At 35.2% G+C, this 12,723-nt stretch overlaps 1 protein-coding gene across 2 annotated transcripts in view; it reads right to left on the bottom strand.

Annotated features, from left to right (window-relative positions):
* Nucleotides 1–9,678, bottom strand: part of LOC108319799 (protein ACTIVITY OF BC1 COMPLEX KINASE 7, chloroplastic) — a 31,175-nt gene extending 21,497 nt beyond the window's left edge. The window contains exons 1-10 of one of the 2 annotated variants that reach the window (XM_017551056.2): nt 9,438–9,678; nt 7,942–8,535; nt 7,625–7,768; nt 7,180–7,305; nt 6,896–6,983; nt 5,590–5,683; nt 5,294–5,387; nt 5,049–5,103; nt 4,823–4,914; nt 4,473–4,643 (exon numbers count right to left, since the gene is read on the bottom strand). In XM_017551056.2, the coding sequence (XP_017406545.1) occupies nt 4,473–4,643; nt 4,823–4,914; nt 5,049–5,103; nt 5,294–5,387; nt 5,590–5,683; nt 6,896–6,983; nt 7,180–7,305; nt 7,625–7,768; nt 7,942–8,520 (1,443 nt within the window). In that variant the 5' untranslated portion in view covers nt 8,521–8,535; nt 9,438–9,678. The other variant, XM_017551057.2, reaches the window with a different exon arrangement.
* Nucleotides 9,679–12,723: the final 3,045 nt, after the last annotated feature.

Genomic DNA, 12,723 nt, shown 5'->3' on the forward strand with positions numbered 1-12,723 from the left:
CATGTGATCCAGGTTTCTTCTATCAAGAAACCTAACAGAAATTGTGTGCCTCCAGGCAGTACACTGATATCTCATTTACAGCATGTATATAATCCATCAAAAGAAAACTTCACTAGACAATTGTCAATAGTGACATTTATCCATCTATTCTACTGTGTTTAATATGCTAATGAGTCTAGACTTCCTACATTAACATTTGTTCTCAAGCTTGAGGTTACAAATATATTAGCTTGTTACCAGTAAACACTACATATAATTAATATGTAAAAGATTAGGATTTGTATCTTATAAACGATACATTGAGATAGTGCCCGAAAACATGATTTGCATCTTAAAAACAAACCTACATGTGACACTATCTTTACCTGCAGATCTTTACATTACAACCTTGTACATGGGTGAACACACATACTTTTACTACTACAGAAATTTCTCAAGACAATATACTGGAAACTAAAAGTTAGTGGAAACTTAACTCAAGGAATAAAATAGCTTAGTGTAGAGGAATTTTGCAACAGAATAGCAATGATACTAGATCACTGAAGAACATTTCTTCTCTTATTTTATTGTGACTAAGAAGGTGCTGATTTGAACACAATTTTAAGCTAATTTACTGCTTAATCACTAGCTAACATGAGCAGTCATAATTAAAAATTTACTATATATTTTAACATCAATGTCTGCTAAATATGTTGATGAATCTTGATTAATATTCGAACATGTACAAAATGAATATGGATGACACATGAATGCTCAAATTAAATAATAAAAACGTTTATATGCCTCTCAATATATCACAATATTGGGGTTGCATTAGAATTAGGTTAGGTACTACATATTTCTAATATGGTATCAAAGCCTTATACCTTAAGGGTTTAAAATTTATCCTTGTGACCCCAATGTTTTAATAACCAATTGATTTCAACATGCGGTAGATGGTGGCTGAGTGCATTTGGGATAGTTGGTTTGTGAGCAACTACCATGTTATTAATTGACAATTAAAACTTTAGACCCTCGGAATATTTAAGCCCCTTATTTGAGAGTTTACACAAAGAAGGAATTCTAGGTGTGAAGAACAAAATCATAAATCAGCTAAATATGTTTCAAATAAAAGATGTTAGTAAATGGTTGTTAAATTGTTACGTTTAACCTTACAAAGGATGTTATTGAATTTCTTTGTTCTACTATAAGAATTTGTTTTTTGGTTGTCATCCCTAGCAAAGTAGAAATCTAGTATAGGCTACAACAACAAAGTCTCATGTGAGATTGGTTAAAAACCAAAGTTTTAGGAATACTATTTAGCAAGAAAACTCCCTTGAGAACTTCCTCCAAAGTACTTTTTGGTATCCCTCTTCCTTTTTCTCAATATTAAATATCATGCAATCAACTCTTTTGATGGATATTTCTTATGGTCTTCTTTGTACAACCATTGTTGGAGATCCCATATCAATTAAGACAAATGTTAAATAAATAAATCGATAGAGATCTCATCTTACAAACCGGTTTTGTAGAATATTGAGTTAGGCTTAAAATCTACTTCTTAAGAACTTTTTTAACCAATTTTCTATTATCTTTTCCTCAATTGGTGCTACACAAATCTTTTCTTGTACATAATAATTTTCTATTTTATCCATTCTTGTATGCTCACACATCCATCATAACATTCTTATTTCTACTATTCCCACCTGTTTCATGTTGTTCTCTCATAGTCCAATATTCACTACCATAGAGTATAGTTGGATAGAGTATAGTTGGGCATATAGTTGTGTGATAAAACCAGCCTTTGAATTTGATGGTTACTTTGCCATCACAAATAACCTCTGATACCTTTCTCATTTTATCCATCTTGTATCGTCTGTAACATTATCATTCCTTTTTTCCATCATTTTGCATGATTGAACCCAACTTTAAGCTTAAAAACCTATGGTATGATGATATATTCTCCCACTTTACTTATGAGTCATCTTGCTCCTATGTCTTCCTAAAATTGCATTGCATTGCATATACTGTCTTACTCCTACTTAAATGAAAACCCTATGTTTCCGAAATTTTCCTTCAAAGTTCAAGCCTAATGTTAATTGCTTCCTGTTGAATATAGTGAAAAACTATATTTAGATTAATCTCCCTTGTGTAAAATACACACATAGGGTTCTCTATTTATAATAGAAGAAATATGGGCTAAGCCCAAAATACAAATGAGAAATAATAACAAACTAACTAAAAGATAATATATCTAACACTCCCCCTCAAGCTGGAGCATACAAATTGTATGAACTAAGCTTGGAATAGATGAACTCAGTGTTAAACTAGATGATTTGTTTTCAAGAGTGTGAGGCAAACAGCAGCTTGTGAAACTTCAACTTCAAAAGTGGATGAAGGAAAGCAGTGGTGGACAATGACAATCTGCAAGGACTGATTCCCAATCAATGATGGATGAGTGACGGGATCAACAGTGGTAGCTGAAAGCTAAGAGCTACAAAACTGCAGGGACTACACCCATATATATGTGACTTGACTTGCAGTGTCTTGGAAACGTACTCCCCCTCAATGTGAACGGCGGAAATGTGGAATATCACAGTTGCAAGACCACTAAAACAAAACAAAATATTAAGCTATAATGCTGAAATAAAGGCAACAAAGATCCAAAGATACGTTGGAGGTCCAAAATTCTTTGCTGGACAACTCCCAAGTGGTGATACTTAGCCGTGTATCACAAGAAGATTGAGCTAACTCTAGCCCTTGCGTCTGTCTGAGGCGGTAGCGACTACAGCGGCGGTTGACGGCTATAAAACTGTAGGGACTAAATTGCCATCACTGACTGATGGGGCCTGTAGTGGCAGGAAGCGACAAAACTACAGGGATTGTCATCACTAATTGACGAGGTGATGGGGGCCTACAGTGGTTGGAAGCATACGGTGCCTGGACAGCGGCAAACGGCGCGGGACAGCGGCAAACGGCGCGGGACAGCGGCAAACGGCGCGGGACAGCGGCAAACGGCGCCGGACAGCGGCAAACGGTGCCTGTACAGCGAAAAACGGTGCTGGAACGGCATCAGCAGCTGAGACGAAGCACACAACGCAGAAAGGAAGGTCCGACAATGCGGAACGTGCGGCGAGATGAAGATGCTTTGAAGACAGACGAAGATGGCAGCAATGGCTGCTCTGGAAGGTCTGAACAGAGAGAGGGAGGTCCGGCGAGACAACCGGAAGCGTCGCGGTTTGATGCCAATGCTGGGAAGGCGGCGCGTGACAAGCACGCACCCGAGATCTAACGAAGAAGAAGCGGCGCGTGGCGGAGTGTGGGAAAGAGTTAGACGCCGGCACCGGTGGGGTTGGTCGTCGCGTGAAGAGGCGAACCAGATCCAGTGGTCGCCGGACGGAACTGTGACGGTGGCCGGCGACAAGGTGGCGGCGGACTAGCCGGAAAGAAGTGCTGCGTGGCGGCGCGTGACTGAGAGGTGGCTCTCGAAACCAGCGTGGTTGGCCGTCGCTCGAAGAGACGGTCCAGATCCGCAGGTCACCCGTCGAATCTGTGACGGTGGCCGGCGGTGGCAGCGGCGGCGACGGTGGCCGGAGTTAACAGTGACGGCAGCGGAAAGTGGCGGCGACAGCAGTGGCACACTGGGTCTGGACTGATGCTGACTGTGGCAGAGATTTAAGAAGAAAAATGGACTGCCCACTGAGATTTTAGGGGCTGCCGGCGGCCATGGCAGCCGGCCGCCGGCAGACAGCAGAGACCACCAGAAGAGGATCAGAGAACTTGCTCTGATACCATGTTGAATATAGTGAAAAACTATATTTAGATTAATCTCCCTTGTGTAAAATATACACATAGGGTTCTCTATTTATAATAGAAGAAATATGGGATAAGCCCAAAATACAAATGAGAAATAATAACAAACTAACTAAAAGATAATATATCTAACACTTCCCTTGATTTCTCAATCAAGACTATATCATGCACAAAAAAATACAAAAGTAAGGAAACTCTTTTGTATGTCCTTGATAAGCACATCCAAGACTAGGTTAGACATGCAAGGACTTAAGGCTAAACCTTGGTGTATATCCAAATAGGAAAGTCCTTAGCATCTCCTCTCGGAGTTCTCCCACTTCAAGGGGAAATTTTCCTAAAAGGAATAGAGGACACTTCCCTCAGAGCTAAGCTTTGGAGATTGGTGCACAAAGGTTTGCTAATCCATCATTGTTTACCTTGTATTCATCTTTCAAACAGTAAATTTCTCCCTAAACATTGCACACAAATTAACGTTTGCTAACATATAATTCCTATACAAGTTTCATATTTTGATATATATCAAGCTCCATGTAATCTTACATGTCTACAAAAAGAAAGATGCATGAAGAAACAATAGAAAACAAATTTTGATATTAGTTTATCAAGACATCAGATGGGAAGTACTTGTTGTGATAATGTCTCCCATGTTTACAAAGATGCAATCAAAGTAGAAACTAGACCTTTTTGGCATCCTTCTCATAGACAGCATAGAACAGTTCAAGCAGCCTCTCTCGGGTGAAAGATTTTATCTCCCCCATCATACCAAAGTCATAATAAATAATTGCTTCATCAACATCAACGGCGAGATTTCCAGGATGTGGATCAGCATGAAAGAAACCAGTTTTCAATATCTGAAAAACAAGCAAGATTTAATACTCAAAATACCTTTTATCTACAACTATCTTGAAGCAAAATGTCTTTTCTATGTTTATTAAAACATAGGCATATATACGCTATTAAACATTCACACGAACCCAAAAGATGACAATATTGAATATTTAAAGTTTCAGAGCGAAACAACAATGTGGACCTGAATCAAGTATGCCTCAATAGTGCGTGATGAGATTCGTAATCGATCATAACCACGTGAAGTTAACATATCCACTTCATTTATTTTGATACCTATTTTCAAAAAGTAAAAGCAAAGTTCAACGATATAATGACATACAACTTGAAGGGAAAAAGTTAATTATTGTAGCTTCCACTTTTAAAGAAAAAGAAGAAAACAAGTAAGATGCACTTGTCAAGTTGACAACCTGGTACATACTCCAATGCCAATACCTTCGATGCAGTATAATCCCAATAAACCAGCTGCAAAGGTGAAAACGAAGGATGCAGTAGTAAAAATTAACATTAGCTCCAGACATTAGTGATTTATATGTGCTACATACATGTTTAAAGGAGATTAGGAAGATTGGAGAGGTAAACTAAGTTTCAAGGAAACTGAAACTATCTGAATAAAAATATCCAGCAGTGTATAGCATAGCAACAAGAAACATACAGGTACTCGGACCCACTTTATGTTTCGAAAATCTCGGCGAAATCTATCAGAATTCTTTCCTTCATTTATATAATCAATTTCTTGATACAAAATCCTGAAAAGTACCATGTGCAGGACAATATAAATTACATAAGACATGTTAAGGATAATATAAAATACATAAGGGACAATTCCAATGACAGTAATTAATGATAGTAGGTAAAATGAAGGCCAAAACAATTAGTAAAAGTCTAAGACTTTAACGTGCAATGAGGGAAGAAGAAATTTGCTTAAAACATAATGTTTGTATTACTTACGTTGCACATTCTTCATAGATACCAACCCAATCTCTTGTTGGACCCCCTAGAGTTTCACTTCTCTGAAAATATTCTGCAATCAGCTTTAAGTTTCCTGGACATGACAAGGAAACTTGTTAGAGTAAAACAAAGTTTCAACAATGACCAGGCTTTAACCTCACTAATTGACCACAATTGGTACTACTAAAGCTCAAAACATGTGTAAGAAATAACTCATTCAGATCATTGACCAGACTAGATTATTAAAGTAAAGCTACCTAAAAACAATATTTATATTTATTAGACTTTTTATTAGCATAAGCATCACAATGAGAAATTTGATCCCAATTACATTAGTACTGTAGATCAATGGCTTGGGAAACTTCAATACTTCATTAGTGTTGAAAGCATTAGTGAAAAATAGGTCATAGAGGATGGTACTGCTTGGGACCATGTTGAGAAGAGAAACCAAGAAAAAATATTATAAGTTCCATATATTATGTACACACATTAGTATTCGTATTTATAATGAAGACATACAATAATAAGGAACAAAACAAAATCAATGTGTAATAATGGGTAAATATTTGGTAAGAAATTTCCTTATCAAATCATATCATATCTACTTATTTAATGTAATAACTAGACTAGATATTTCCTTGACAGACAATACGATGAGTCATTTTACACTATCTTCATGTGTTGATCATTGGAATGTAGTCCTATGAATCTTGAGATACATTAAGAATGGTCTGGGTCAAGGATTGCTATATAAAGACAAATGAAATGTTCAAGTTTGGAATACTTCAATGCAGATAGGGTGATTAATCTATTGCTGGGTAGTCTAAATTGGAATATTGTATTTTTGTGTATTGTAAATCTTGTATCTAGGCAAAGTAAGAAGCAAAATGTAGTTGTTGAAGTTTAGAGACCATGTATTGAGCCAAGAAAATGTTCATGTGTGAGCTTATAAGAATAAACTGAAGTATAGTGATTAACTTGTAGGTATCCTTTCAATGTGCCAGAAGCCACTGTTCATGTTAAAAGTTGCATTTGATTTTGTATGCTCTATTATGAGAAAGAATATTAGAAAGTATATCCTATTTAGAGAAAAAACCTTTTATATTGGGGGCATTATATTTTGTTTTGTAAATTATTAGGATTTGACACCTTGTTTTAAATCCCCTAATATTAGAGATTGCAAATCATGTAGAGAGTTTCCTCAAATAATTTAGATTTCCTTTGATCCATCTCAAGTGTGATGACAATAACTATATCAAAATCACAAAACGTAGCAAAAGGAAGAAACAAAATGACCACAACTTACGCAAGTCAATGTCAAAAAGCTTCTTTAGTCCAGGCCTTTGGACTTTGAGAACTACTTTTTCTCCATTGTGTAATATAGCTCGATGAACCTACAAATAGGGCTCCCAAAATTGGAAGTAAAAAAAGCTGAGTTATCTCGTCTGATTGTCTGTACTGTCAAGAAGTTGTGTTCAAATTTAGAGTTCTAGCACTACAAAGGCCACCACTAACATCAACGCATTAAGATCATTAGCTTGAATACAAGAAATAAAAAAAAATATGATTGTCAGCATAGGCATAATTCACCTGACCAAGACTAGCAGCAGCAATGGGCCGATCTTCAAACTCTTTAAACAATACATTAATGGGTGCTCCTAATTCACTCTCAATAAAGCCTCTTGCTTTCTTAGGAGAAAAAGCAGGTACCCTGTCCTGCAGAATGTTGTATTAAGATTAAAAACTATTAATAAGTATTGCAAATGAGAGATATAAAGAACAGATAGGAAGACAAGAGAGAGAACTAAAAATATGATTCAAAATTAACTGTGATTACATCAGAGATAGCTATAAATAGCTATGAGCGTAACTCAATCCTAAGTCAGCATTGTAAGCATCTGTAACTAACTTGTAACTACATTAAAAAGAAAGTGAAATGTAAAATTCAAAATACAGTGAATTCCTTGCTAATAGAATTTCTCTAAAAATATGTCAAACAGGCACCCAAATTGAGTACTAGACCCTACAAATGTACCTGCAATTTCGCAAGCTCGTCTACAAACTCCCGAGGAAATAGATCCGACCTTGTTGATGATAACTGTCCAAGTTTAATGAAAGTTGGGCCAAGCTGTAATACACACTCCCTTAGCCATGCAGCAGTTTTCTGCCTTCTTCTTTTCTGAAATACAATGTCAAATTACTTTGAATCAGCAAAGGAAAAGCACAACAGAAACTTAATTAGAAAATTAATAGGGATGAGGGCTGAAGAAATTTTTGTTGAGAGGTTCCCTGCCGGAAATGACTGAAGTCAGAAGAGAAGAAGTTGGCAACGACATAACTTCCATAACCTACCTGCTTTTCTTCTGTAAAGCCACCCAAATATGCCCATTTTGCATTGTCCAATAGAACTCGAATACGTAAAGAAAGAACAAAAGACCAAACATCAATAGATCTCTGCACGGAATTGTAATTTTCATTGGCCCAACTGAAGCCTTCATCCGAGGGCAAAACTTTTAGCTCTTCTAGTGGTGGAAGTTCTTTAGAGGTTCCAGATTTCACTGTCTTTGTCAAGGCCAGGCTAGGGTCCCTTCTTACTAAACTTGCTCCATTAACATCTTGCTTTGAACTGCTCCCTATTTCCACTTTATTCTCTAACATTGTCTTTCTTTTCACTACCTCATTTGTTGGAACCATTTTAACAACTCTACCATTTGTACTATATTTAGATGGAGGCAATCCTGTCTGTCGCATTTCAACCAGGAATCTAGGAAATTTATCATTCTCTGACTTATCAGATTTTGACCTTCCATTCTTTGGCAATTTACGAACTGAAATTGAGCCTGGAAAACTGAGATTCTGTAGTGCTCTTCGCTGATTTCCCAACTTTATATTGTTGTAACAATAACCATGCAAAGCCATTATTACTGCCATTCAAGATGATGATACCTTGCAAAACATCAACATAAAAGAAAAGGAACAGTACATGTCAAGTTGGTACTTAATTCAGAAAATCAATGGAATATCATAAAAACAAGGCTTCAAAGAAGACTAAGGAGAGGACAGGTTGAGGCTGAAGGGTGTGATCAAAGTTCTGAATGGTATAAAGAAATTCAAATGAAAAACAACAAATAATCGAAATTACATCAATCAGGCAACAGCTCCATATGCTTATACCATATCTTTCCCTTAACAAAGGCTGAACAGAATCGGTAAGACAGCAAACGTGTCATGTTGAGTGGTTAAACAGGGCCAACACAATACTGGAAACCAAACCAACTAAAAAAACATAAATTTGATGAACCCCATCTCAGATGTAATTTTTTGTTTATTTTCTCAAATAACAACGATCAATCTTTCTCGTGATTCGAACAAGTACTAAATGTGGGTGTCTCTCCCATCATAGACTAGCCCGTTTGCCAGAACACCCCTCCCAGTTTCATCTTAGATAATTCATTATCATATATCAAAAATAAGAAAAAGAAAATCCTACGACCAACTATTAAAAAGATTAGAGCTTCATAGTAGTAACTCCCAAACTTACTATCAATCACCAATTAATCATCATCAGAAACACAAAACGTAAGAACATCGTACAGACAAAGCAACAGAGTAACTCAATACTCCAATTGAGACAGACAATTTTACTGAGAAATTTAAAGCCAATGGAATCAAAGCATTGTAATTTAATTTAACCCTTTGACTCTTACTCTGCAATGAGACTGCCAGAAAGATCAAGTTCAATCAAATTTGCAAGCAAAATCACGTGCCCAGTTGAGATAACTCGCCGAACAATAACATTACCAATTGAAAGAAGCAATTCAGATAGGAAGTGGATAATTGGTGCAAACCTGGGACAACAGAGACACCCTCAAAGACCCCAGAGGTACTAAGATGTTCTGGCTTCAAGTACCTTTCAACGTTGAGGGTGGTAGTGGACTTGGGACATGTAGCATTATACAGATTTTTTTAATAATTTGGTACTCTTTTTTAATTTAAATTCGGTGGAAAGGAGAAAACAGAAGTGGAATCTTTGAACTTGCGCCATTCAGCTGGTTTTGGAGCATGTGGGTCTCTTTGCACCGCATGTAATGGGTATTACTCTTCGATCACAAAATATTTGGTACTCTTCTTCACACATGCTAACACAATTGTAATTTAACCCGGTAATGATTTTGACTTCAGTCATATAATAGTTTTTTATAGCTTAATTGCATTGTTAATAATGGTGTCTCACCCTTTAATGAATTGTATAACTACTTAGACTCACAACATTACATATCTTTCAAAAGATTTCAATTGATTATATTTCACTAGATAAATTTAGGAATTTTCAAGTGAGTACTTATTAAATTTTTGTCGTTCAATGAATTTTCAAAATTTTAAATTTTTTAATTGAACAGTTAGATATTCTTGTTAACATATGATATGACAGTTTTTTGCGTAATCACAATATTTAAATGTCACCCCATAGAACTTTGCTAAAAAAATAACACCATGACGACATTTCTTGTATTTAAAGATAATTGTTTTTAAATTTAATTAACAGCATAACATTATAAAATTACAAAATACAAAAATAGAAAAATGTAAAATATAAAATTATAAATGTATATAATATTTAACTATAAAACTATGAAATATAAAATTATAAAATAATAAAATTATGAAATTAAAATTTATAAAAATAAAAAAATACAAAATTAATATTATAAAATTACAAAATTATAAGATTATAAAATTATGAAAATAAAAAATTATAAAATAAACAAATATAAAATTACAAAATTAGGTAACTATAAAACAATAGAATTAAAAAATTATGAAATTTTAAAATAAAGTGTACTTTCAGTCCTACCACAAAATTAAAGTATTTTAAAACATACAAATTACTAAAATCCTTCAAAATAAGGGACAAGACTATTAATTGCATCATATCATATATTCATGTACATTCTTTCAAAAAGAGTTTTAAAGTTTTAGCTCTCAACCTACTAGCTAGAACCATTTCTAAATGCACCCTTATTTACTCATGGTAATTAATAAACACAGGAGAGTGAGTTAATGATAACTTAAACATTCATATACAACTATTATATAAATATCTAATATAATCAAAGTAGAAAATATTCAATTCATATATCACAACATTTAGAATTGTCTTAAGTATTTGTACGAATTCTCTCTTGACAACCCATTGAATTTAGGTCGGGCATTTAATAAGTTAGATCTCAACTCTCATTCCTGATATTCAATGTTACTTCTGATAAATTTACTATGGGAGGTGGTTAACTGTCTGATGATTTTTCATGCCATTTTGTTTGGGTTAGGATCTCTTGAAAGATCGAAGGATATATATGTGATTAGAGATAATGAAGGTGGTATAACTTCAGATGTAGGAAGTGTTCCCTTAGTAGAACACCCAAATTTCAAACTTTTCTGCAGCTTACACAAATTTCTTTCAACTTCCAGGTTAATTTGATAAAATTCTCCCAGGTTAGCTCGAGTCATGCACTATGCAGTCTGCTTGAAGTTGTTTTTGTTCTTCACTTTCTCTTTTTCTTTTGTTCTTTCTTTAGAGTAAGATTTCAAATAAGAGATACAAGAGACTTTGTTTGGGTCTACTCCCAGAAAATAGAGGTGCGCCACAATGAACAATTTAAGTACTAAGTTTTTCCTAGTTAGAGTATATTCAAACTAGTCTCAAGTATTTCTTAAGAAAAATTCTTAATTAAAACAAGAATAGAGATTTTTCTAACAATAAGAATAACTAAAAACTACAAAATAACTCAAACTAAATTAAATGTATTTTCCATAAATAAAAAAAGATAAAAATAAAAATAACAATCAAAATATTTAAAATAGGTTTAATCCTTTTGAACATCCCTATTTATGTAGGGTTGTCTCAAATAGGTCCTCGTATTTATTTTTATATTAGATCCCTGTTTTTGTAAAATTGAGTCATTTATTTTTATATTAGATCCCTATTTCTGTAAAATTGAGTCAATTGGAACTTTGTCGACGTTAATTTCATTTGACGACGTTAAATTTATTGATTCGTGGCATGTTGACGAAGCAAATTTTAATGACGTGACACATGGTTGTGTAATTTATTTTATTTCAAGTTTTAAATAATTAAACCTAATTTATACTATGACTTCTAACAAAATAATTAAACCTAATCTTCGTCATACACCTTCAGAACCTTGTTCAGCATCCCGTCACGTGCGTCCTCTACCGGCTTCCGCACCTTCTCCACCGTCGCGGCTCCCAGCTTCGCCTCCACTAACCGCCTCGCGTGAAACCACCATCTTCTGCAGTGGTCCATACAGAACTCCCTCCCGGAGCCTCTGCACGCCATCCTCCTCCACAGCAAGCACCATAGCATCATCCACGCCGAGCAATGAGGCATCTCATCGATCGGGGGATCCGCAAGCTTCATCGCCTAGGCGTGGATATGCTGTGGTGCTTGTTGTGGAGGAGGATGGCGTGCAAATGCTCGGGGAGGGAGTTTTGTGTGGACTGCTGCAGAAAATGGTGGTTTCACGCGAGGCTGTTAGTGGAGGCGGAGCTGGGAGCAGCGACGGTGGAGAAGGTGCTGAAGCCGGTGAAGGATGCATCGTGCGTGACGGGATAATGAACAAGATTCTGAAGGTGTGTGTGAGATTAGGTTTAATTATTTTGTTAAAAGTCATATTATAAATTAGGTTTAATTATTTAAAACTTAAAATAAAATAAATTACACAACCACGTGCCACCTCATTAAAATTTGCTTCGTCAGTATGCTATGACTTAGTAAATTTAACGCCATTCATTGAAATTAACAGTAAGGTTCTAATTGACTCAATTTTATAGAAATATGAACTTAATTGAGATAAAAATAAATACAAGGACCTATTTGAAACAATCCTACATAAATAGGAATGTTTAAAAGGATTAAACCATTTAAAATATTAACCTTATTTCCACTTCCACAGCGCCGTATGAAGAAACAATTAAATTTGTTTCCAATTTTGTTTTTTTATTTTTTTCTTTTTTTAAGACTAATACACCAAAAATATCAAGATACACTAGCTAAGAAGCTCACCTAGTATGATAAAAGTCCAACCTTATATAAATTGGCATAGCCGTGTATCA

The sequence above is a fragment of the Vigna angularis genome, chromosome 6, assembly GCF_016808095.1.
Source record: "Vigna angularis cultivar LongXiaoDou No.4 chromosome 6, ASM1680809v1, whole genome shotgun sequence".
In the NCBI taxonomy this organism is placed as follows: Eukaryota; Viridiplantae; Streptophyta; class Magnoliopsida; order Fabales; family Fabaceae; genus Vigna; species Vigna angularis.